General features: G+C 53.3%; 1 protein-coding gene across 3 annotated transcripts in view; it reads left to right on the top strand.

Annotated features, from left to right (window-relative positions):
- The first annotated feature begins 7783 nt into the window (after window positions 1-7783).
- Window positions 7784-21333, top strand: part of SLC12A7 (solute carrier family 12 member 7) — an 82970-nt gene continuing 69420 nt past the window's right edge. For all 3 annotated transcript variants that reach the window (XR_013998450.1, XM_081132426.1, XM_081132428.1), the window contains exon 1: window positions 7784-7964. Coding sequence is in view for 2 of the 3 variants with exons in the window: in XM_081132426.1 (XP_080988552.1) it covers window positions 7835-7964 (130 nt within the window). In the remaining variant the exon portion in view is untranslated. The remainder of the gene's footprint in view (window positions 7965-21333) is intronic.

The raw sequence follows: 21333 nt of genomic DNA, 5'->3' as shown, positions 1-21333 counted from the left end.
GGTCTACAGCCAAGGGCTGAACCAATGACATGGGAGCAACATGTCCAGGGTTGGGACTGGGGCCTCCAGTTGGCGGAGACAAAATGGGTCTACCATGGGGGTTTGTGAGCATCATGATGCTGCGATTCTCTGAGATTGATCTCAGCCCCAGGACAGTCCTGTCTGAGATTACTAAGCCCCCACAGCACCAGACACCACTGCTAAATGAGCCCAGATAAGGACCAGGGTCACCTCCCATTCACTGGCCACAGGGTATAGCAGACAGACCATACCCAGGCACAGGGGTCCCTACACCTCTGCCACAGGCCTGAGGAAAAAACTGCCATTGTGACAGGGCCATCCTCACCTGGCTCTGCAGAAATCATTCTCAGTAATGCTTCCCTTTCCCCCAACCCTCTTCCCACACACCTATCCCCATAGCTCATTGGCCAGACCCTTAGCATCTACCCAACCTAAAGCCAGCAAAAAAAGGGGGGAGCTACAGAGATGGACGAAAGTGTCTGAACCTGCTGCAGTCCTTCCTGAATGTGTTGGGCACCTGGACAAACCTGGGCTTCCCCGGCAGAATAGAATGACAGGAGGGGTTGGCCATGGAGATGAAAGGCAAAGGGGCTACCCTCCACCCTACCACAACCTGCCGCCTGTGGTTCTGTGAGGTCTCCCTCAGCCCTTTGCTTTGGTTTCCATTCAGCCCTGCTGATCCCAGTCAGCCCACCACTGAGGCCAGTCCTGGCATCTTCCCCAAGAAACCTGCCACATTCCACCCTCAAATGTGCCTGGCTCCTGACCTTTCTCTTTCTCTCCCTCCTCCTCTAGATTAAACTCCCTAGCATAATCACACTATCTTACCTCAACCCAGAGCTCAACGTAGAGATGCAAAACCGAAGCCCAACAGCCACAAGGATTGGGGGGGGGGAGGCTAAAAAATGTTAATATTTTTCCTCCCACCTTCTAAGTTTTTCTGGCTGGGCTAATAACCAACTTAACAGAGACAGATTAACAGGGGTAATCAAAGTTTTAATACATGCACATGAGGCATTTGTATGAGCATGAGAAGTCCAAAGACACTGAGGCAACATTGGGTACATAACACATTTTGGACAAAGGAGAAAGGAGGGGAACAAGTTTTAGATTTCAGAAGTGAGAATGGGCCATTTACAGGTAGTTGAGAAAAAGCAAAACATACAAGGCAGGAAAATTCTTGCTCAGCAACTCAGAAACAGTGGGACACAGGCTATCTAGCAACAGACCCCTGTCTGAAGCCCTCTGTTTACTCAATTCAAATTAGGCTAAGGCAACACGCTAAGGTCTTCCCGGAGCAGATTTCCCTGTCTGAATCTCTTGGGCAGGAAAGGGGGAAGGAGAAGGTTCTTTCTGAGTCTTTTGTTTCTTAATAAACAGCTTAAAATTAATATCCCAAAAAGGCAGCTTCAGGATGGTAAAACTTTGGTTCACTTCAGGGTCCAGGCAAACAGTAGCAATTTCGACACTTTCTAGAAGAAAAGAAGGATCATGAACATTTGCTGAGTGCTGACTAGAGTCAGGCTTTATCCATCCACCTGTTATCCATCCCTTTGTCACCTATGCTCCACCCACCCACCTGTCCCCCTGCCATCCAGCCAGCAATCTTTCATCCACCGTACATCCCTCCTCCTTCCCTCCCTCCATCATCCATCATTCCATCCATCCATCCATCCATCCATCCATCCATCCATCCATCCATCCATCATTCCACTTTAATTTATGACTGTCAGAGGCACTGCACACTGTCCCGGGTGCTGGAGCAAAGCAGGAAATAACACAGAAGGGCCCCCCCCCCCCAGAAAATCAAGGGCCAAGGCCAGCTGCCTTTGTCCAAAGGGTTGTGGTGGGCTAGAGGGAACCATCTAGTGGGCACGCAGCAGACCTGGTGGCTGCTCGTTCAGAGCTGGTGGGGGAGAATCTAAAAGTGGGAGAGTTGCACTAAAAGAAAACTAACCCCCCCTTGGGCTGTCCTGTGGACCCTGGGAGGCACCTGCTATGGCCCTGCATATACCGGGTCCAACTCCGCTTCCCCAGAAAGGCTGGGAACCCCTTTGTGGACACAGTGACGACCCGCCATCTGGGAAGCATCTTTCAGAGGCAGCAAGGGCCAAGGGTTTGTGTCCCCTCCTGAGCCTCCTCTGCCACCCCTGGATGACCCAACAATGTATGAATGAGGATCATCATTGTCAGTCTTCAGTGTGAATCACTCCTGGAAGATGTTCAGTAGCACAGCGCATGTCCTGCACCTTCCATCACACCCCTACCTACTCCCAGCCTCGCTCAACCCCTTCTCTCGGCATCCCTCCCTCGGGCTCCTGGTGGCCAGCAGCAGAGGGCTGAGCTGGCCAGCTTGGCTAGAAAGTGACCCCTGTTCTTCAAGGCCCAGGGGAGTATCAAGAGCTCCAAGGCTGGGGACGGGGTGGCTGCTGTGGGTTTGCTGCAAGTCTCCCAACCCCACTGGCTGAGGGGAGGGAAGTGCTGAGGCAGGAGGGGGCTGATCAGCAGATGCCCTGCCCTGGGTTGTGGGCACCAACACCCTCAGCAGGGGCTTTGTGTCCTGCAGCCAGGAGGGGCCCCCCTCTTCCTGAGGGAAGCACGTTACCATAACACACTCCACTCTGAGCTTGTCCTCTGGGGGCTTTGGGGGGCAGGTCTTCCACCAAGTCAAGGAGCAGTGAGAGGCCTGGTGAAGCAGCTCTTGCAAACAAGGTGGGCATCGCCCCTCGAAGCCTGGAGCCCTAAAGGAAGCCTGTCTCCTTCCTAAATGAAACCATGAAGTGTGTGAGAATAAACACCTTCCCCATTCAGAGGGAGTGAGACCATAGCCAGGACCCCACGTTCAGCACCATTGTCGCAGATTCCCAGAACACAGCATTAAAAAGGACAACTAAGAACAGGGGGACTTTCATTTTAAAGGGACCTCAGTGTGAAGTGGCTCCAGAACTGCCCAGGCCTCCTTCACCTCTGATCCTCCTATGGAATGAGGTGTGGCCTCTCCTGGCTCTCACAAGAGAACCTTGAATTTCTCACAGAGGTGACACTTGAAACCCAAGTGGGATCTGAGCCCCCAGGAATGTCCAGGATTATTGTTAATGAGTGAGCGGGGAGGACTGGGTTTTACTAGATAAAAGGGAACCTGAGTATTTACAGGTAAAACCCTCTGATGGCTAGGATTTCATTCAAAATAAAACAGGTGGGGATAGATGGGGAGTGCTGGTGGGGCTGAGCCACGGGTGGGATGGGCATTAGGTCAGAGGTCCATGGCATGGACCCCCAGTGCATAGGCCTCCTCACTGTCCCCCATGAGTGGCCCATGGCATGTGACACACAGCTGAGCCCAACTGGGGATGAAGCTGCAGGGCCTGGGGCCGGTTAGCCTGCATGGCTCAGCCCTGGACCACATGGCTGTCTGTCCTCATGGATGAGTATGGGGCCAGGGTTCAGGTTCAGAATGCTGGCACAAGGCTTCCTGCCACCTTGGACTTGTGTGTGTGTGTGTGTGTGTGTATGTGTGTGTGTGTTGGGGGTGGGTTGTCTTGCCTGGGGAGCCATCAAAGATAACTCCAAAGTGAGGGCTCTAGGCTCCAGGTTGTTGGGCCCTTGCCCCCAGGGCATAACATTTTCTGATGAGACCTAGAGTGCCCAAAAGTCTCCCCACCACCAAACTGTCCACTTGGACTTATCAACCAGCTATGTGTTCTGATTAACGTGTGTCCCAGTGCTCCTTCTGTGCATCAAAGGGCTGGCCTCTTGGCCAGCACATACTGAGGAGGGGGGTGGCTTTAGGCAGACAGAGGCTCCCCTGGGCCACATGGACCGCAGCCCACAGGGGCCCTCCTTGGTCTTGACCCTGTAGATGGCTCAGCATGGTCAAGTCAGACAAGCCCAGAATGGCAGTGAAGCCCCTGGGGTGACTTATGGGTAGTCAGTTCAGCATTGGGGACAGTGGGGGGCTACTGTGCATGCCTGGTTAGATGACACAGAGGACTGCCAATTCCTACCTGCTTGTACCCACCCATAGTTGTCAAATTGCATGCTGACCCCTCATGGACACCCAGAGCCTCTGCCCCAATGCATGCACACGCACATACACAAGCATACACACCTGTCTTCTGCAGGCCATCTTCTATCATCTGACTGACTCCGAGACTGTGACTTGCCAGGTCCCCCTGAAGAGCCCACACTTTGTGCCATCACTCCAGCATAGAGGCCTGGCCAGCACTGTCCCTGAAATTTAGACTTTCCTAGGATGTTTTTATAGCCAGGGTGGGTACTTTTAACATCAGCTTTAAATTTTTCCAGGCTAAGACTCAAAAGGCTACAAGTTGTATCATGGATGCCACTTATGGGACATGCTGGAAAAGAAGGTAGGGAGAGAAACTGACTGGTGCTTCCAGGGGCTGGGGGGACAGAGGTGGCAATGGTGTTCTGTGTCCTGCTGCTCAAATTTGCAAGTACCCATGGAACTCCCTTGAGAGATGGTGACTCCTACTATTCGTACATTAGACCTCAGTTAACAACAAATCAACAAATAAATGATGTGTAGATATAGATATAGATAATTTTAAAAGTGGAGGCTATACAAAGGTTTTTAGTGGAAGAGATTAAAACTATAATTACAGGCTACGTAGAAAATGATGACATTGAGAGAACGCCTAGAGAAGATCAGCCTGAGAGAGGAGTCCAATGCTATTTTCAGAGGAAAATGTGTAATCTTCAGTGCTTTCATTTACTGAGACATAGTGAAGATTAGTTTTTTTAAACTGAGTATTCAGATCAAGATTGTAGAAAGATTAAAAAAAAAGAAGAAAATATAAGTGAAGATAAAAGCAGAATTTAATGAATGGGAGAAAAGGGAAAAGCAGGACTGATCGCTAACTCATTCCCTGCACCCTCTCCGCCCTATGACTGTCTCATGTCCCTCTGCATGTTTCTCTGGCACCCCTGAGTTCCTTCCTCGGGCCCCTGTTACTCTGTATTCACAGCCCTTCATCCTTCTCATCTCCCTTTACCAGGCACATTGAGAGCTTACCAGGCTGTATTTTTCTGGTTTGAATATTTTAAAGAAATAACTAGATATTTTACAACACTCTCTTGCAAATGGATAGCGATGATCAGAGGCCATTCTCCCAGGTTGGGTCCCATCCACCTCCACCAGGACAGGCAGAGGTTCTGAGGCACCCAGAGGCATTCCCCACGGCCCTCCCAGGTTAGGTGCTGCAACCACCACCTACATGGGGCCATTCATCCAGGCTGAGATTGAGTGGCCAGGGTTTTCTGTGAAGCTCTGACATCTTCAGATTTCTAGAATGTCCACGAGCTGAGGGATGAGGTGGACAGAGAACCTGTTTCATCAAGGGTGTGGCTGGACCAGGTAGGTTTGGACATTTTGAAGGGAAAGCTGGACTTACAGGCTGTCCTCTGACAGGCCTGAAACAGAGGGAAGAGAAGGCTTGAGGAAGAGAGCCAAGTGTGGGAATTGCCCTTAGCAGTTCCATTCTAGACCTCCCAGGTCAAGTCTTTCCACAGCTGCCTCTGGGTCTTAAGGGTGTTTGCTGGATTCTGATAGCTAATGATGGCGACCAGGGCCAGTGAGGGAGGGCAGTAGAGCAGGAGCACTCATCCCAGCCCTTGACCAGCACGATGCTTCATGGGAAGACACCAAGACTGGTCCCACTCCTGTTCAGACCATACAAGGAGCTCTACCAAACATGGTATTTCATATTGCCCTGGAATTTCTAGAAATCTCCAAAACAAGAACAAAAGGGGGAAAAGAAAACAGAAGAGGTAAAAACAACGAAGAAAGACAAAGCTATCATTCTTTATAGGTAAAATGATTCCCTTGCAAAAACTACGAAGTTGAACTTGAAAAGGCAATTGAGTAATAGAATTTAGAATTCTGTGAGGTGGCAGGTTACAAAAGAAATACCCAAAAGCCAGTAATGTTTTGTTTTGTTTTTGTTCTTACATTTCGGCATAGTTGCAAGATCCATTACAGTAGTAACAAAAAATGTGAATTAACTTAATGAAAAAGACATTCAGGACCTGGAAGAAGGGTTCAACACCATAAAGATGTCAATTCTTAGCAAAATGATTTATAGATTGGATGCCATTCCAATGAAAACATAAAGGTATTTGGGGAGAAATTTTTCAAAGTGATTCAAATGTTCATCTTGGGCAAAGATAGAAAATACTGAAGAATAAATGGCTGAGGGGGAGGGCTGTCATCCCCATTTGTCACAGACCAAGATCTGTGAAGGGGGAAAGAGGGGCTCCTGAGCACCCAGAAGAACCCAAAAGGTTGTGCAGGAAGACGATGGGTGTGGCCAGGTGTTCCTGCAGGCGTGAGAACTTGGACCCTGGTCCTTCCCTCCTCCGATGAATGGAGGTGTGGGGACATAATGAGAGGGTGAGTGCAAGAATGGAGCCCTCATCCTCCAGAACCCTGGGTCTTTTCTCCTGTATTCATTGTGCCCCTAACACCTCACCTCTCATTCTTCCTCATTAACAGCCCCGGAACATTAGTGGGCACATTTCCCAGCCTTTCTTCATAGGCAGGTGTGGTCATATGGCTAAATTCTGGCTGATGGGTCAAGCAAAGATGCTGTGTGTGACTTCTGGGTTGGGCTCTTGGAAAGAGAGCTAATTGCCCTTCCCCTGTTTTTTCTCTCCACTACTGGAATACAAATATGATGGCTGGACCAGGAGCAGCCATTATAGACCATGAGGTGAGTGAATTGAAGCCATACACAGCTGACCACTGACCTCCTTTAAGTCATTGCTCAGATGTCCTCTTCTCCTGGGGCCCTCGTGGACACCCCATTCACAATTTCACCCCTCCCAAACCCCTTCTTGTTTGCTTCTTAATCAGAGCTCTTATCTCTGCCTCCACTCTAGAATATATGCTTCAAAGAGGCAGGGATTTCTGCCTTCTTATGTCACCCACAGGGCCTGGTATTGCTAGGCGTTAATAAATATTTGTTGAATGAGTAAATGTGCAAACCACGTTGCATATTGTAAAGTGCTATGTGAATAAATGTAAAGTGGTAACAAGGGTGTGGTAATAGTAAGCTGTGGCGGCGCATGTGCTGTAGGAGCCCATAAACAGAGTGGCTGATTCTCACCCAGGTTTCCTTGTCCATTGGTTCCCACCCCTCCGCACTCCCAGTGGCACCTCCCCCTTCCTGCCCTCCACTCTCCCGGGCATCCCTCTCCCAGCCTCCACGGACTGTGCCCTCACCGCTTCCTCACTCCGGGATCATTATTAGTACCTGCCCTCAGTGGGCGTGGTCAGTGGTCCCAGGCCCGTCCCCAGCTGGGAGTGACCAGAGACCTCCAGCGTCCCATGGCCTATCCTTCTCCTGGACCAGGCCCTGGCTTGCTGACCCTTGAAGCCTGGGACAGGATAGGGTCTCCAACGTCTTGCAACGCGACCCCCGAGGCTGTATTGCTCAGAAGGGACAGGTCTGTGTTCAAGATCAAGACTTTTGTGTCTCACGGTGAGCAAGGGATCTCGGCACCGGTCAGCGAACAAGTCTGCCCTGGCCGCCAGACGCCTCCTCCCGGGTGCCCACTCCCCCGGGGGCGCTCCTGGCTGCTCCCGGGACCCTGACCACGCGGAGTCCATCCGACTGCCTCCTCCAGGCTGGCCGCGCCCCTTCCCCACCGCAGCCCCGCCCCTTCCCCAACTCAGCCCCACCCCTTCCCCGCCCCGCCCCCACTCCTCCCTGCCCCGCCCCCACCTGCCTTCCCGGTACAGGCCGGGCTCGCGTCCCGCAGCCTTCGCGGAGCCTGGGAACCGGAGGCCACCATGTCCCAGCGTTTCGTGGTGACCCCCGCGGCGGGCGGAGCGGGGAATCCCAGCCCCGCGGCTTCCCCGGAGCCGCCGCGAGTGGACGCGCTGCCCATTCTGCACTACGGACGTGAGCCGAGCCGCTACGGTAGGTGCGGCCCGACGGGGCCGTCCCCTCGGGGGCGCGCGGGCGTCCGGAGCATCGCGGGATGGTGGCCAGGGGCCCGGGTGGAAGAGCCGCCGAGGCGCCGGCCTTGGGGCCGGCCGCGTGTCGCCGCGTGGTCAGCGCTGGGCTGAGCCGGTGCGGGGCGTCCACAGCGCTCTCCTCCGGGACTTTGACAGCAGCCAGGTCCCGCTGGCGGTCTGCCCTCTCTCGGGACCTGGAAGCAGATGCTAGGGCATGTCCTTGGGAGTTGGCGGGCGACAGCTTCCCAGCCCTCTGACCTCCTGGCTCCTGGAGCCCGAGCGTGCCTTCGGCCACTTTCCGGATATGCGTGGGGGTGGGGCTTGCAGACCACCCAGGAAATGCGGCGCTGGGCTCCTCCCGCCTGGGAGACGCAGCCGAGGGTCAGTGAGGCCTCCCTTCAGGGCTGTGCTTTTACAGCGTGTTCGGCCCTCTAGTCAGTCGCTTGGTTTATGTCCCTTCCCCCAGTGACCCCACCCGTCTTTAATCACTTTAATAGTCTAACGTCTACCTTCGTGTGCCTTCAGTTTTGAGAACTCTGCTCTCAATGACTTGAGGAGTGTTGGCAGCCACATTGATGACCCCTGCCTTGTCCCTGTGTGGGGGGATGTACAGACAGTGTCCCTCTTGGCCACTCACTGCTCACACAGGTGGGTGCCCACAGCCCTGGGTGGGGAGGGTGGGGACGTTGGAGGACAGGGCAAAGCCTAGTTTCCAGCCAGCAGGGAGCAGAAGCAGGATTTGACTAACTTTGAAAGGCTGCTAGAGCCCTGCCTCTCCACTGCAGCCTCTTTCTATTTGTGGGGGCTTTACCCTCCTGGGAAGGAAGGCCTGCCCAGGGGCTTAGCCTCACCCCCATCCGCTCCTGGGACAGACTGTCCTGGGGCTCCCACTTGCCTACAGGACCTTGGCCATTTCAGGGCTGTCGTTGGTCCCAGCTACCTGCAGCTTCTCCCATCCCCAATAGTCCCTGCAGGTCAGCTGGGGGGAGGCGGCTCTTCAGGTAGAAGAGCCTCCTGTCTGCCCCCCCCCCAGGGGAAACTCAGTGCATGTGAGTGTCATGTGTGTGCACACGATGAGGGAGGGTAGCTCTAAGCATTAGGGCTGAGAGAAGCAGAGGTTTTGGATGCTTGTTCCACAAGACCTTCCGTTGAGTTACTGGGAAGTTCCATTAGCATCATGGTGACATCTGAGTGGTACCTCCCCATGTGAGCAGCGGGCTTTTCATGGTGCCAGTGTGCATGCAGTATGCGTGCCCATATGCATGTGTGTGTATGTGTTGCAGACCCCTGCTCTCTAGGACAGCACCATTGGCACAGACGTGAGATGTGTGTGTTCATCCAATTCTGCTCTGAGTTCTAGGTCAGGCGTGGATATGTGGACAGGATACTTGTCACCTTGGTGGTGGCTGGTTCTCAGACCCTACTCCCTTCCTCTCATCCTCTAACCCTGGGAGCCGTTCCTTGGGCTCTACAGGGGTGTGTGCAGCATCTGCTGTGCACCTGTGCTATCAACCCCAGAACGGGGGACCCTCTCGTCGTACCCTCAAACCGGCTATGGCCCACGTGGAGAGCGCTCTCTAGCGGGGGGCTGCGGTTTCCCCTGCTCCTGCTCACCCAGTAACATGGTCCTTTTGTTTTCCTCTGTGAGCAAGTAATTCCGCAGGTCACTGATTAGAATAAGTCAGAGCAGCTAATTATTTCTCAGGGGTCCTGCAGGTGTCCAGCCTGTTCTGAGGGAAATGGCTTTGATGAAGGACTCAGCGGGAATTTCAGGGAGAGTGTGGGTAGGAAAAGGAACCATGTCTGAGAGCCCAGCAGGGTAACACTCCCTGGCTGTAATCAGCAGCAGTGAGATGGGCCGTTCCTTCTGGGCTGTGGAGCTGGGTCCATACTCCCTCCCCGGAGGACCTGGAGGGTAGTGGTCCAGGTTCTGCACTGACCCCAACCTTGACTTGCTCGACCGCCATGTTCTCCCCACAGGAACTGGGGCCTCCGTGGCCTTGGCCTCACCTCTGGGCTGGAAGATGAACTCCCAGTGGGCACCACCCCATCATGGGGCTATTCTCCCAGCCAGTAGGGCTCAGCTTCCAGCTCCCCAGGCAGGGGCATGGCCCTGAGTCAGCTAACCCTCAAGGTCTTCCTCTCGCCACATCCCCCTTTTGGGCCCCTCTGCCTTCCTGGCCATTGGCACCTAGTGTGCTGGCCTGTGCCCCTGGGAAAAGGGTTTGGTGCCAGGAGACTTGCTCAGGTCTTGACTTTCCTTCTGCTCCCCATCAGGCTGTTGAGATTTTCATCTTCACATTGACATGGAAGAAGGGCATTACACCAGAGTCCTTGATGTGGCACTCAAGAGATGGGACTGTTGGGGGCCAGGGGATCCCGCCTGACCCTAGAATTCCCCCACACCCACCTTCATCTCTTCTTGTGGGCTGCTGTCCAGGGGGCAGGCCTCCCTCTCTCCCTCCCCACCATCACCCAGGCAGATATGGGATACCCCAGACATTCCTCCACCTCAGTCCTCAGGTGTAAAAACTGCTTAGCCTGTGGCCACTTCCTGTTCCACTGCTTGGCTGGCTAGTTTTTACCCACAGACTTTGGGCTCTATGGTGCAGGAGTTCTAGCCAGCAGTCAATGAAATGATTTTGTGTTGTGCCCACTATATAAGAACAAAATCCCTATTATTTGGTGCTCCATTTAAACAATGTAACCTGGCTTTATTGGCACTCCTAAGTCCAAGCCAGGAAGTGGAGCATGGTGGGCCCTTCTACTTCCAAGCAGGTATGTGTGTGAGGGAGTGATGGGGGAGAATTTCTAATCCTTGGGGACCTCAGCCTCTTGACTCACAGATTCCTAATGCCTTATCAGAGTCTCTCTGGTGCCTCCTTCAGTGTCCAGCCTGGAGTGGGGATTGCAGAGTCTAATCCATTCAACTTTGCTCTCAAACCAGCTCCCCTCGAGGCCACTGTGGGGTCTCCCTTCCCTAGGACAGGACATAAGCCTAGCTCTGAGTCCCATCCCTGTGTCTCTGGCTTAGCCAGCATTTCCTGAGAGCTCCCTTTTGAGCCCACAGCACACGCTGGTCATGACAGTGTACCACTGAGCCTTGTTCAGTTAGTTCATTAAGGGTGGCATCATCTTGTGTTGGGACAGGAGTGGCCTGCTCATCTTTACCTACAGGAGGTAAGAGATGCTGCTGCAGGTGTGACTACCTGCCCTCCCACCCTCCCCCACATTGCTGCAGGACGGGACACCTGGTGTATAAGGGGCCCATGGAGCCTTCTGTCTCACTCACAGGAAAGGTCTGGCTGTGCTGCCATGGGAAATGTCACACGTGATCTGGGAGGTTTCAGGTTAGTGAGGCTGAACCATAGCTCTCCTTTCGTTCCCAGTAGAGGGATGCTGGTGGGAGCCCCAGTGCAGTTCCTTTGGTGGGATAGTCAGAGGTGGTCACAGAGCCAGAATCAAGACATGAGATGGACATGTTCCCCCCTCAGCCTGAGGGCAGAGGAAGGGGAGAGGGTCCAGCCTGGAAGGAGAGTCTGTGTAGGGGGCGCCTTGAGGACTGTGACATTCGGGGAGGGTCAAAACCAGCTCTGGGCCACGTGGGAGGAGGCAGTCCAAAGAACACATGCTCACCCACCCCTTCCTTCTTCCATCTGCTCCCCACCCCCAGGGCCACACCTTGGAGAGCAGCTTGGCTCCCCAGGGGCCAGACTCCCCTAGGCCACCTTTGAGTTTCCCTGGCCTGGGGTGGGCTGCACCTGAAGCTGACTCTGAGTGGAAGGTTCTGGATGTGAGGAGGACAGTGGAGCAGCCTATCACTTCCACAGGGGCTGTCTGGGAGGGGAGCATCCCCCTGGGCTGATGGGAACAGCAGGAGGCCATCGACATTGGCCAAGGGAACATGAGGATGGAGGATTGGACAGCTTGTCCTTCTGGGTAGCAGGAGGAGCAGCCAAGGGACCTGGTCTGTCAGGCACCGGCCCTCAGCACCACAGCTGCCCAGGAGAGGCGGGAGGGCGTGGAGCAGACACGCAGATGGGGTGGATTGAGGGGCCAGAGGGCAGGCTGGCTCCCCAGGTCACTTGTGTGACAGGCCCTCAGCCTGTCCATGGACCCCCCGACAGCCCACCCTCCACCTCCTCCTAGACGGTGCATCTGTGCTTTTTATATGACTTTGTGCAACCTTCATCGCAGTCACTAATGGTATTGGTCACAGGTTTCTGCTTGAAGAAAGTTTCAGGGAAAAGCCCCATTTTTCTGGCTAAATGTGGTGTTTTCTGTCAGGACCCAGGCTGCTGTGGTTCCCTCTTGGCTGACTGACACCCAGGGTTGGCGGGCGTCTCTGGTGTCGGCACCCCCACCCTTCCCCAGTGCGCTGGGCAGACTCTGTTTCCTCTCCCTTAAATATTTTATGGAGCTCAGCGCATGTTAATCTGCTAGCCACCTCCAGGTCTCAGGGAGCCGTGCTTCTGTCCAGAACACCTGAGGGGTTGGTCACTCTAATCCTGAAGAATTCTCTCCTTGGTGATTTCTACTTGGCTTAAAAAGAAAACACTTGAGCCTTGGCCAGTTTGGCTCAGTGGTTCTGTCCAGAACACCTGAGGGGTTGGTCACTCTAATCCTGAAGAATTCTCTCCTTGGTGATTTCTACTTGGCTTAAAAAGAAAACACTTGAGCCTTGGCCAGTTTGGCTCAGTGGTGAGAGCGTTGGCCTGTGTACTGAAGGGTCGCAGGATTGATTCCCGGTTGCCTCACATACCACTGGGAGGCAACCAATCGATGTCTCTCTCACTTCAGTATTTCTCTCTCACTCTCCCTCCCTTCCATGGCCTCTAAGAAAGAAAAAAATAACCAAAGGGAAAAAGAAAACACTTGAAGCCATAGCCACTGTTTCTCTTCTTTGCTTCTTAATGTTCAGTTTGGCCTCTTTTTCCATGTGGTGGATATCATGAATTTTGAGGCACCAACTTCCTTTATGCATCAAAATTTTCTTTAAATAAAGACTTTAACATCCAACAAGAGAATCACAGCTTAGTCTTGAAGAGTGTGAATTGGGGTCTACACAGTGGGATTGGCCCCTTGGCCTCTCTGCAGAGCTCCCCACACACAGGGACTCCCAAGGTCCCTGTTCTCCCTGCCAATCCCTGCAGTGGTCATTTCATACAGGAAACAAACACGGGGACATCTGTGTTTGTGCGGCCACACAAACATCCTTAACCCACTGGGATGCCGTGTGCAGGCGCAGGACCCCAGGGGAGACACCTGGAACAGCCCTCCTGCTGCCCTGCGGGTGGTGCCTGTCTGGGGCCCTGGCTGCCCTGCCCTCACAGCCTCCACCCAGGCCTCTATCCCCATGGCCTCAGGCTTGAGTTCTGGATCTGTGTCCATGGATGTTTACTACTGTATGAATATTGGAGGTTGGGGGGCAGTAAAAAGGTAACTACAAGCACAGGCCTTAAAAAATGGAAACATGCACCACAGAACACTATGAAAAGACAACCCACAGAACAGGAGGAAATTTTGCAAGTCATATCTGATAAGGGATTAGTATCCAGAATATATAAAGAGCTCCTATAACTATTCAACAATAACAAACCAAACCAATTATGAAATGGGCAAGGACTTGAATAGACCTTTTTTTAAATTAAATTTATTGTGGTGACATTGGTTAATAAGGTTATGTAAGAAGTCTCTAGTGTACAATTCTATAACATGTCACCTGTGTGTTCCATTGTGTGTTCACTGCCCAAAGCCTAGTCTCCCCTCATCACCGTATATTTGACCCCCTCTACCCTCTCCATTCTCCCCCCCCACCTTTCCCCAGGTAGCCTCCATACTGTTGTGTCTGAGTTGGTCTGTTTGTTTACTTGTTGCTGTTTTATATCCCACATGAGTGAAATCACCTGTCCTTTTCCATCTGACTTATTTTGCTTAGCACGATGCTCTCAAGGCCCATCCATGTTGTCACAAATGGCAGTATTTCATCCTTTCTTAGGACCGGGTGGGATTCCACTGTATACATGTACCACATAGTCTTTATCCAGTCATCGGTCAAAGGACACTTAGGTCATTTCCATGTCTTGGCCACCGTGAATAATGCTGCAGTGAACATGGGGGGTACATATTTCTTTATGAGTAAATGTTTTCAAATTTTTGGGGTAGATACCCAGAAGAGGGATTGCTGGGTCATATGGTAGTTCTTAAATAGACATTTCTCCAAAGAAGACATACAGATGGACAATAAGCACATAGAAAGATGCTCAACATCACTGATCATGAGGGAAATGCAACCAAAACCACAATGAGATAGCACTTTATCCCCATTTGAATGGCTATCATAAAAAATAGAAAATAACAAATGTTGGCAAGGATGTGGAGAAATTAGAACCCTTGTGCACTGCTGGTGGGAATGTAAAATGGTCCAGCTGCTGTGGAAAACAGTCAGGAGGTTCCTAAAAAATTAAACATAGAGTTGCCATATGACTCAGCAGTTCCATTCCTAGGTGTTTACCCAAAGGAATTGAAAGCAAGATCATGAAGAGATATTTGTACACCCATGTTTATAGCAGCACTATTCACAATAGCCAAAAAAGTGGAGGCTACCCAAATGTCTGTCAACAGAAAATGTGGTCCATCCAAACAGTGGAATATTATTCAGACTTAAAAAGGACACATTCTGACACATGCTGCAACATGCATGAGCCTTGAGGATATTATGCTGAGTGAAATAAGCAAGTCACAAAAGCATAAATATTGAATGATTCCACCCATACAAGGTCCCCAGAAGAGTCAGATTCATAGAAAGTCGAAGGGTGGGTGCCAGGGGCTAGGGGAGGGGGTTGAGGAATTAGTGTTTAATGGTGACAGAAGTTTAGTTTGGGAAGATGAAAAAATCCTGGAGATGATGAACATGATGGTTGTACAACAATGCGAATGTGCTTAATGCCACTTAACTGTACACTTAAAATGGCTAAAATGCTGAGTTTTATGTTACATATATTTTATCACAATACAAGAAAAAAAAGCAAACAGATAATAAGGGCCAAAGAGGAACTAAATCCCTCCCCTCCCTGCCTGTTCCTGCCAGAGAACCCCTGGTCTCTGGTTTTCCGGGAGGAGACCAGTTTGATTAAATCAATTCTCACCATTTGGGGCTCTCCCAGGAGTGGGCCCTTTTTAATCTAAATTGCTCTCTGCAAGGTGCGAGTTCAGGCCTCTTACAGGAGATATTTTTGTCCAGGAACCTTCCTGTTTTAAAGAACCCTGCGTGACTCCTTCTGGGCTGGTCCCAGAACAGAAGAGGGGGCCGCTGACTGGCTTCCTGCATGCAGATTCTGGGAAGGGGGCTGCAGGCCTGGTACAGCCCCTCCTTACACTGCTTCCCCCAAGGACCTGTTTCTCCCTGCACAAAGATCGAGCAGCAGCCTCAGCCATCCAGCCGGTCATGAGGGGAGAGGTGGTCATGGCAGCTGTGTCCCTTCATGCCCTGAGTCCTACTGCCCACTCAGGACCCACTTTCCAGGAAATGCACTGGCTCTCTTGGTGCCCAGGGTGGGCCACAGCAGGCTGCACAGATGCATGTCCTGGCTGCTGGACCTGCAGCCCCTGCATCACCCTGGCCTCTAATGTCCTTTCCCAGGGACCCTGGAGTGGGGGCAAGCTCTCCTGTTATTAGGAGGGGCTGGCTGGGTGCTCCAGGGCAGCCTCACCAGCCTTCTTGGTCCTTCTTTGTCCTATCTGCTGGTGTTTGCCCTTTTCTTAGCATCAGCGGCATGGCCCCAGAAATAGGAAGCTGGCTGCCTCCTCCCTCAGGAGGCAGCAAATGTTGGTTTTTTGCCTGGGGCTGTTCAGAGTTGGCCTTGGAGGGATTGAGGTTCTAGCTTTGTGCCCAAGGAGGGGCCTGTGGACTGCATGCAAGGCAAGACAATCATGATGGTTCCCTTGGTGGACATTCTGTGTCCTGGCCATGGGAAGGGAGTGTATATGTGTGTGCACATATGTGTGTGTGCATGCATACAAGGTTTCTCCTGCCTTAGTAGAGGTGCCATCCCACCTTGTCCTCACTTTGGACAGTTTGCAAAGCAATGCCAAATCATTACCTCATTTGTGTCTGTGACAGCCCAGTGAGTGAGAGACAAGGTGTGCCACCCGGTGGAGACTGCCTCCATGATATCATCAAGAGCTGGGCAGAACTGGCCCCCCACCCCTCACTGGCCATGGGGGAGCCAGAGCCCTTCCTGTAGCAGCCTTGTACCTGATGCCACCCCCACTGGGGGATGGATGGGCTGGTGTGCCTTCCAGCACTCTGAAAAGTTCTCTCAAAGCCATGCCAGAGTGGTAAGTCCAAACTCCACAGTGCAGCCAGAGGGCCTGGGGACCTGGGGAAGAGTGGCAGTTTAGTCTACAGCCATATGCTGGCAAGATTACTTCCACTCTGTGAGGTCAGCCTTCAACTGATTGCATGAGGCCCACCCACATTAGGGAGGGCAATCTGCTTTCTTCAATTCCACCAATTTAAATGTTAATCTCATCCAAAAAACACCTTCACAAAAACATTCCGAAAAATGCTTGACCCAAAATCTGGTCAAACTTCCAACCTCCAGCACTGAGACAATAAATTTCTGTTGTTTAAGCCTTCCCATCTGTAGTGCCTATTATGCGAGAGCTGGCTGAGATAAACTGTTCAACTGTTACAGCCTGCGGGCACCCCTGTCACTCTCAGGTGGGCCTATCTCAGCTCAGCCTCCTTGGTGGCCATGCCCCACAGCTCTGCTCTGTCCTGGGTCCCCAGTTGGCTACCTGTGAACAGTCTCCCCATGGTGGTCCTCCATGAGGTCACTCTAAGCTGTCACAACAGAGCCCTGTGCCTTCTTCAGCCAGGTGCTCAGTTGACTACCTCACCTGGACTGAGGCTTCCTTCCTGGCAGACACCTCCATGACGATCCATGCTCCCCTCCTGGCCACCTGAGCCCTCCCTCGAGGCCTGGGCTCCTTCTTGCTTCTCGTTGCCTGGAGACCCTAGCACTTCTGTCCCCCTGGACTACATGGCACAGAGTGGGTGGCACCCAGATCCTGAGCAAAGGGAAGGTGGAACACAAGAGAAGCAGGCCTGATGGTGGAAGGGGACGGGGTCACAGAAGTGGAGGATGGCTGCTCAAGGGAATAAGCCAGGCCACTCTGTCCATTGTGGAAAGGATGGTTGAGTGGACTCCTGCTGAGAGGTATTGGGGTTCCCCAAGCCCCATTACTCCAGTGTCACCCCATCCTCCACAGGGACTACCTCTCTCAGAGAGAGCCAAATCTCACCTCACTGTCCTGAGTCTTGGCCAGGCTATGCCCTCTTGGTTGGGGGGCCTGGGCCTCACGAGAAGCTGAGCCCCCACAGTGCTGCCTTCCCCCTCTACCCGCCCGCTTGTGCGCTGCCCTCAGCACCTGCTCTGGCATGTGTAGGTCCATGGTGTCCAGGGAAGGTGCTATCACCAGCCCAGCTACCCTCTGAAGGAATCCTTGCGAGGCTTCACAGAGTCCAGGGTAGCCTTCCCTTTCCTCTCACCCTTGGGCTGTGAGGTTGTGAGTGGGGACCTGGCCAGCAGATCCATGAGGGTGAAGGTGGAGCCCAGCTTGAGGGGCCATAGGGGGCTCCCAGAGTGGATCTGCTGCTGTCCTGAGGCCCCTCAAGGTGGCTGAGTGGACACCTCTGGCATCCCTTCTAGTCAGGACCAGTTCTACAGTCAGGATCTATTGGGGACAGGACACAGGTGATCTCCACCTGCCTGTCCAACTATTTGAAGTGGTGCACAGAAAGTTGCAGGGGTGCTGTGCGGAATCACTCACCAGGACCCCTCTCTGGGGCTCATGTACTTCCAAGTTTGGACCTGAATCCTGTTTTAGTTTAGAGGTTTGTAGTGGGCTAAATGGTTGCCCCCAAAAATTATGCCCACGCCCTAACCCCTGGGTCCAGTGAATGGGGCTTATTTGGAAAAAGGCTCTTCGCAAATGTGATTAATTTAAGGATCTGAAGATGAAGAGATCATCCTGGATTATCCGGATGGCCCTGAATCCAGTGACAAATGTCCTTGTAAGAGACACAAATGGGAACAGACACATAGGGAAAGGCCACCTGAAGATGGAAGCAGAGATTGGAGCGCCATACCACAGGCCCAGGGATGCCTGGAGCCCCAGGAGCTGGAAGATGCGGGCAGGACCCTCCCCAGGAGCCTCCAAAAGGAACTTGGCCCTGGGACACCTTGATCTCATACTCTTGGCCCCAGAGCTGTGAGAGCAACCATTTCTGTGTTAAGCCACCATTTGTGGCTCTGAGTACAGCAGCTGTAAGAATTATTACAGGCTCTCTGAGGTGCCTGCAGAGGATGAGTGGGTTTGTCTGAGAGGTGTTTCTGGAGTGCTGGGGACTCTGAGGGTTGGAGGGAGTGCAGAAGGAGAATGGACATAACTCCTGTTCCAACCTCATCCGTCAGCCTCCCTGTCACATGGCATGGTGACTGCCATCCAGGGGCTCTCCCTTGTACTACTGCTCTGGGTTCCCAGATTGACCTCATAAGGCAGCACCACTATCTGTGTCTGCAGGGACAGAGAGGGTTCCTGGGGGAGCAGCCCCCAGCTCAGACTCAGCCCATCCTGGCGCACATACTCTGCAGCCAGGAGCCCAGGGCCTCCTGGGGCAGTCCCAGGAGGAGACTGGACCCTAGCAGGGAGGTGACTCCTGTGTCCTGGAGTCTGTGGATGGTGGAGACAGTAGGACTGAGGGGTGATCGAAGGAGGCTGGGACCTGAGCCAGAAAACAGCACCCAGAGCCAACCTGGCTCCAAAGTGCAGCCCCACCAGCGACTGAGTCACCTGACAGCTGCCTCCCTCTTCCCCCCCGCCCTAAGGAAGAGCGGGAAGGGGTGGAGCAGTGCCACCCTCCAGGGCCTAAGAAGCAGCGATACCACCTGCTCCCCTCAGCCAGAGACCCCTCTTATGCAGACCACTTCTAGGTGTCCTGCACAGAGCCAAGGCCTGGCATCCACAGAATTGCTGACAAAGCACAGGGTCTGGGAACTGCACATGAGTGCGTGTGTGCATGGGTGGGTGGGTGCGTGGGTGGGTAAGTGTGGGTGGGTGTGTCAGTGATCCTCACAAAAGCCAAGGTGTCTCTTGGAGTCCAGAATGGGAGGCCCAGCTGGGCCCTGGGCCCCACCTGCACTTTGTCCCCTGAGCCCTTTGAACTTTGCTCATGTTTGGTAACAGGCTTTACTTGGAAGCCAGGTTGTGACTTTAAAACCCAGCAGGGGGTGAATGGCGACTGCCCTGACAGTGAGGTCAGGGCGTGGAGCCACAGAGGTAGGCAGGGAGGGTGCCAGCGGGCCAGCGGGCCAGCGGCTGGTCAATGGAACTGGTGTACAAGTGGCTGTAGCCTTTTCTGGGAGGGCAGTGTTTGTTCTCCTGCACTTGTATTTGAAGACAGAGGGTCCTGTTTGGTTCCACGGCGTTATTCTTTGAGCTGAGTGTTGGTGCTCCTGGTGGCGGGCACTTTTACTTTCCCATTGGACCAGTGGGGCTGGTTGTAGAGGAATCGTCACACTGGGTGACACTCTGAACCTAAACCCTTTGTACAAGTGACAATGGGAATGAGAAACCGTCCTGGCAGAATCTGTTCCATCATCTCAGAAATGTGTGGGTCGCCTACGTGCCAGCACAGTTCAGATCTCAATGTGAGCTTCTGCCTCCCCATCAGTCCTGACTGTGGGTTCCAATGACATGCTGGAGTGAGTAGGAAGGACCTTCACAAAAAGACTACTCCCAGGAGGAGATGCCCTGAGCTGCCTGCATGTGCAGCAGTGCAAAGGCCCTGGGGCAGTGCTGATTTCTGGATAGGGCTGTGGATGTGAAGAGAAACCTGCCAGTGTGAATGGGCATAGCTGGCTGTGGTGGGGTCAGCCCATCACTGTGTTTGGCAGAGACTCCTGGGCAGGTAGATGAGTGGGAGAGTGTCACAGCAGAGAAAAGTGGACAAAAGTACCCTGATGGGGGCCATGAGCATGGGGAAACAGAAGGCAGGAATTAGAAGGGGGCATCCTGTGTGAGTGGTTTGCTTTCTGTGGCTGGTCCTGAGTGGAAGTGGGGCAGTCACTGACCAAGTTCTGACCATCTGGACCCATCACTGCTGAGGCTGTGGTTGGGCTATTTGGGCTGCTGGCTGCAGAGGTCGTGGGGCAGGGCTGTGTGCTGTCTATGGTCTGGCGGTTGTCTGCTGTTTACACAGTAGCTCAGGGCACAGACGATGGGGAGCAGATTATTTCAGGTTATTCAGTTTTAAGTTTACAGGAGGAACCTCATGGATCCCATGTGGCACCACCAGTGATGGGGGTGGACAACCCTTCCAGTACAGGCAGAGTGAGCTCAGTGGGGTGGAAACCCCAGGGGAGATAGTGACCTCCAACTGACCAGCAAAAAGTTGTGGATTGTCTCTGTGGGGGGCATGGTGTGACAATGTGGGGCACTGTGGAGCTCTGTGGGGGGCATGGTGTTATAGTGCGGGGCACTGTGGAGCTCTGTGGGGGGCATGGTATGACAAGGTTGGGTACTGCAGAGCTCTGTGGGGGAAGCATCAGGGTCCTGGGATTCCCCTCACTCCCGCTAGAGGGCAGGGCTCAGGGCTTCTGGCCTCCAACTGACCGCTGATTAATAGGATGACCAGTAGGGGGCAGGGAAGGACCGTGAGGAAGGCTGTGCAGTGGGACCTGAGTGGGTTTGAAAGTCAAACCTGCGTCCAGTGCCCAAGCTTTCCTTCGAGCCTGTTCTCTTGTGAGGGTGCCTAGGTCTTTTTTTGCTCTGCCTCCCCTTCTGCCTGTTGGGCCTCGTCACCTCCTTTCCCCTCCTGTTACCCAGTGGCCCTCCTCCTCCACTTCTCTCTCGGTTTTCCTGGAAAGCTGGGCTGTGGTCTCTCCTTGCACCCATCTAGGGTGTCAGGGGGAAAGATGGAAGCTTCCTCCCTTTCCCCCACCAGCCCAATAAGGGGGACGGACACCAAGCAGGAGGCTGGGCAGGTCTGCAGCCCCCTGCCCCCCATCCCTCCATGTCTGCTCCTGGGAGATAGAACCTCTCTCTCCCTCACTTCAGGCCCAGGGAGGGCAAATGCTGTCCTCCCGCTACTCTACCCATATGTAGAGGGGTCTCTTCCATATATTGGGGCTCAGGGCCTGCCCGTATGAGGTTGCCCCTGATGCCTCAAAGGCTGCTCAGATGAGGTGTGCCCTGTTCAGGACACTCTGCATAAGGGCACCTCCTTGCAGCCATCCTCACTGGGGGACCCACTCTGCACCTGG

The sequence above is a fragment of the Miniopterus schreibersii genome, assembly GCF_964146895.1.
Source record: "Miniopterus schreibersii genome assembly, chromosome: 3".
In the NCBI taxonomy this organism is placed as follows: domain Eukaryota; kingdom Metazoa; phylum Chordata; class Mammalia; order Chiroptera; family Miniopteridae; genus Miniopterus; species Miniopterus schreibersii.
The sequence above is the reverse complement of the archived record's forward strand: the minus strand, read 5'-3'. Positions and strand labels throughout refer to the sequence as shown.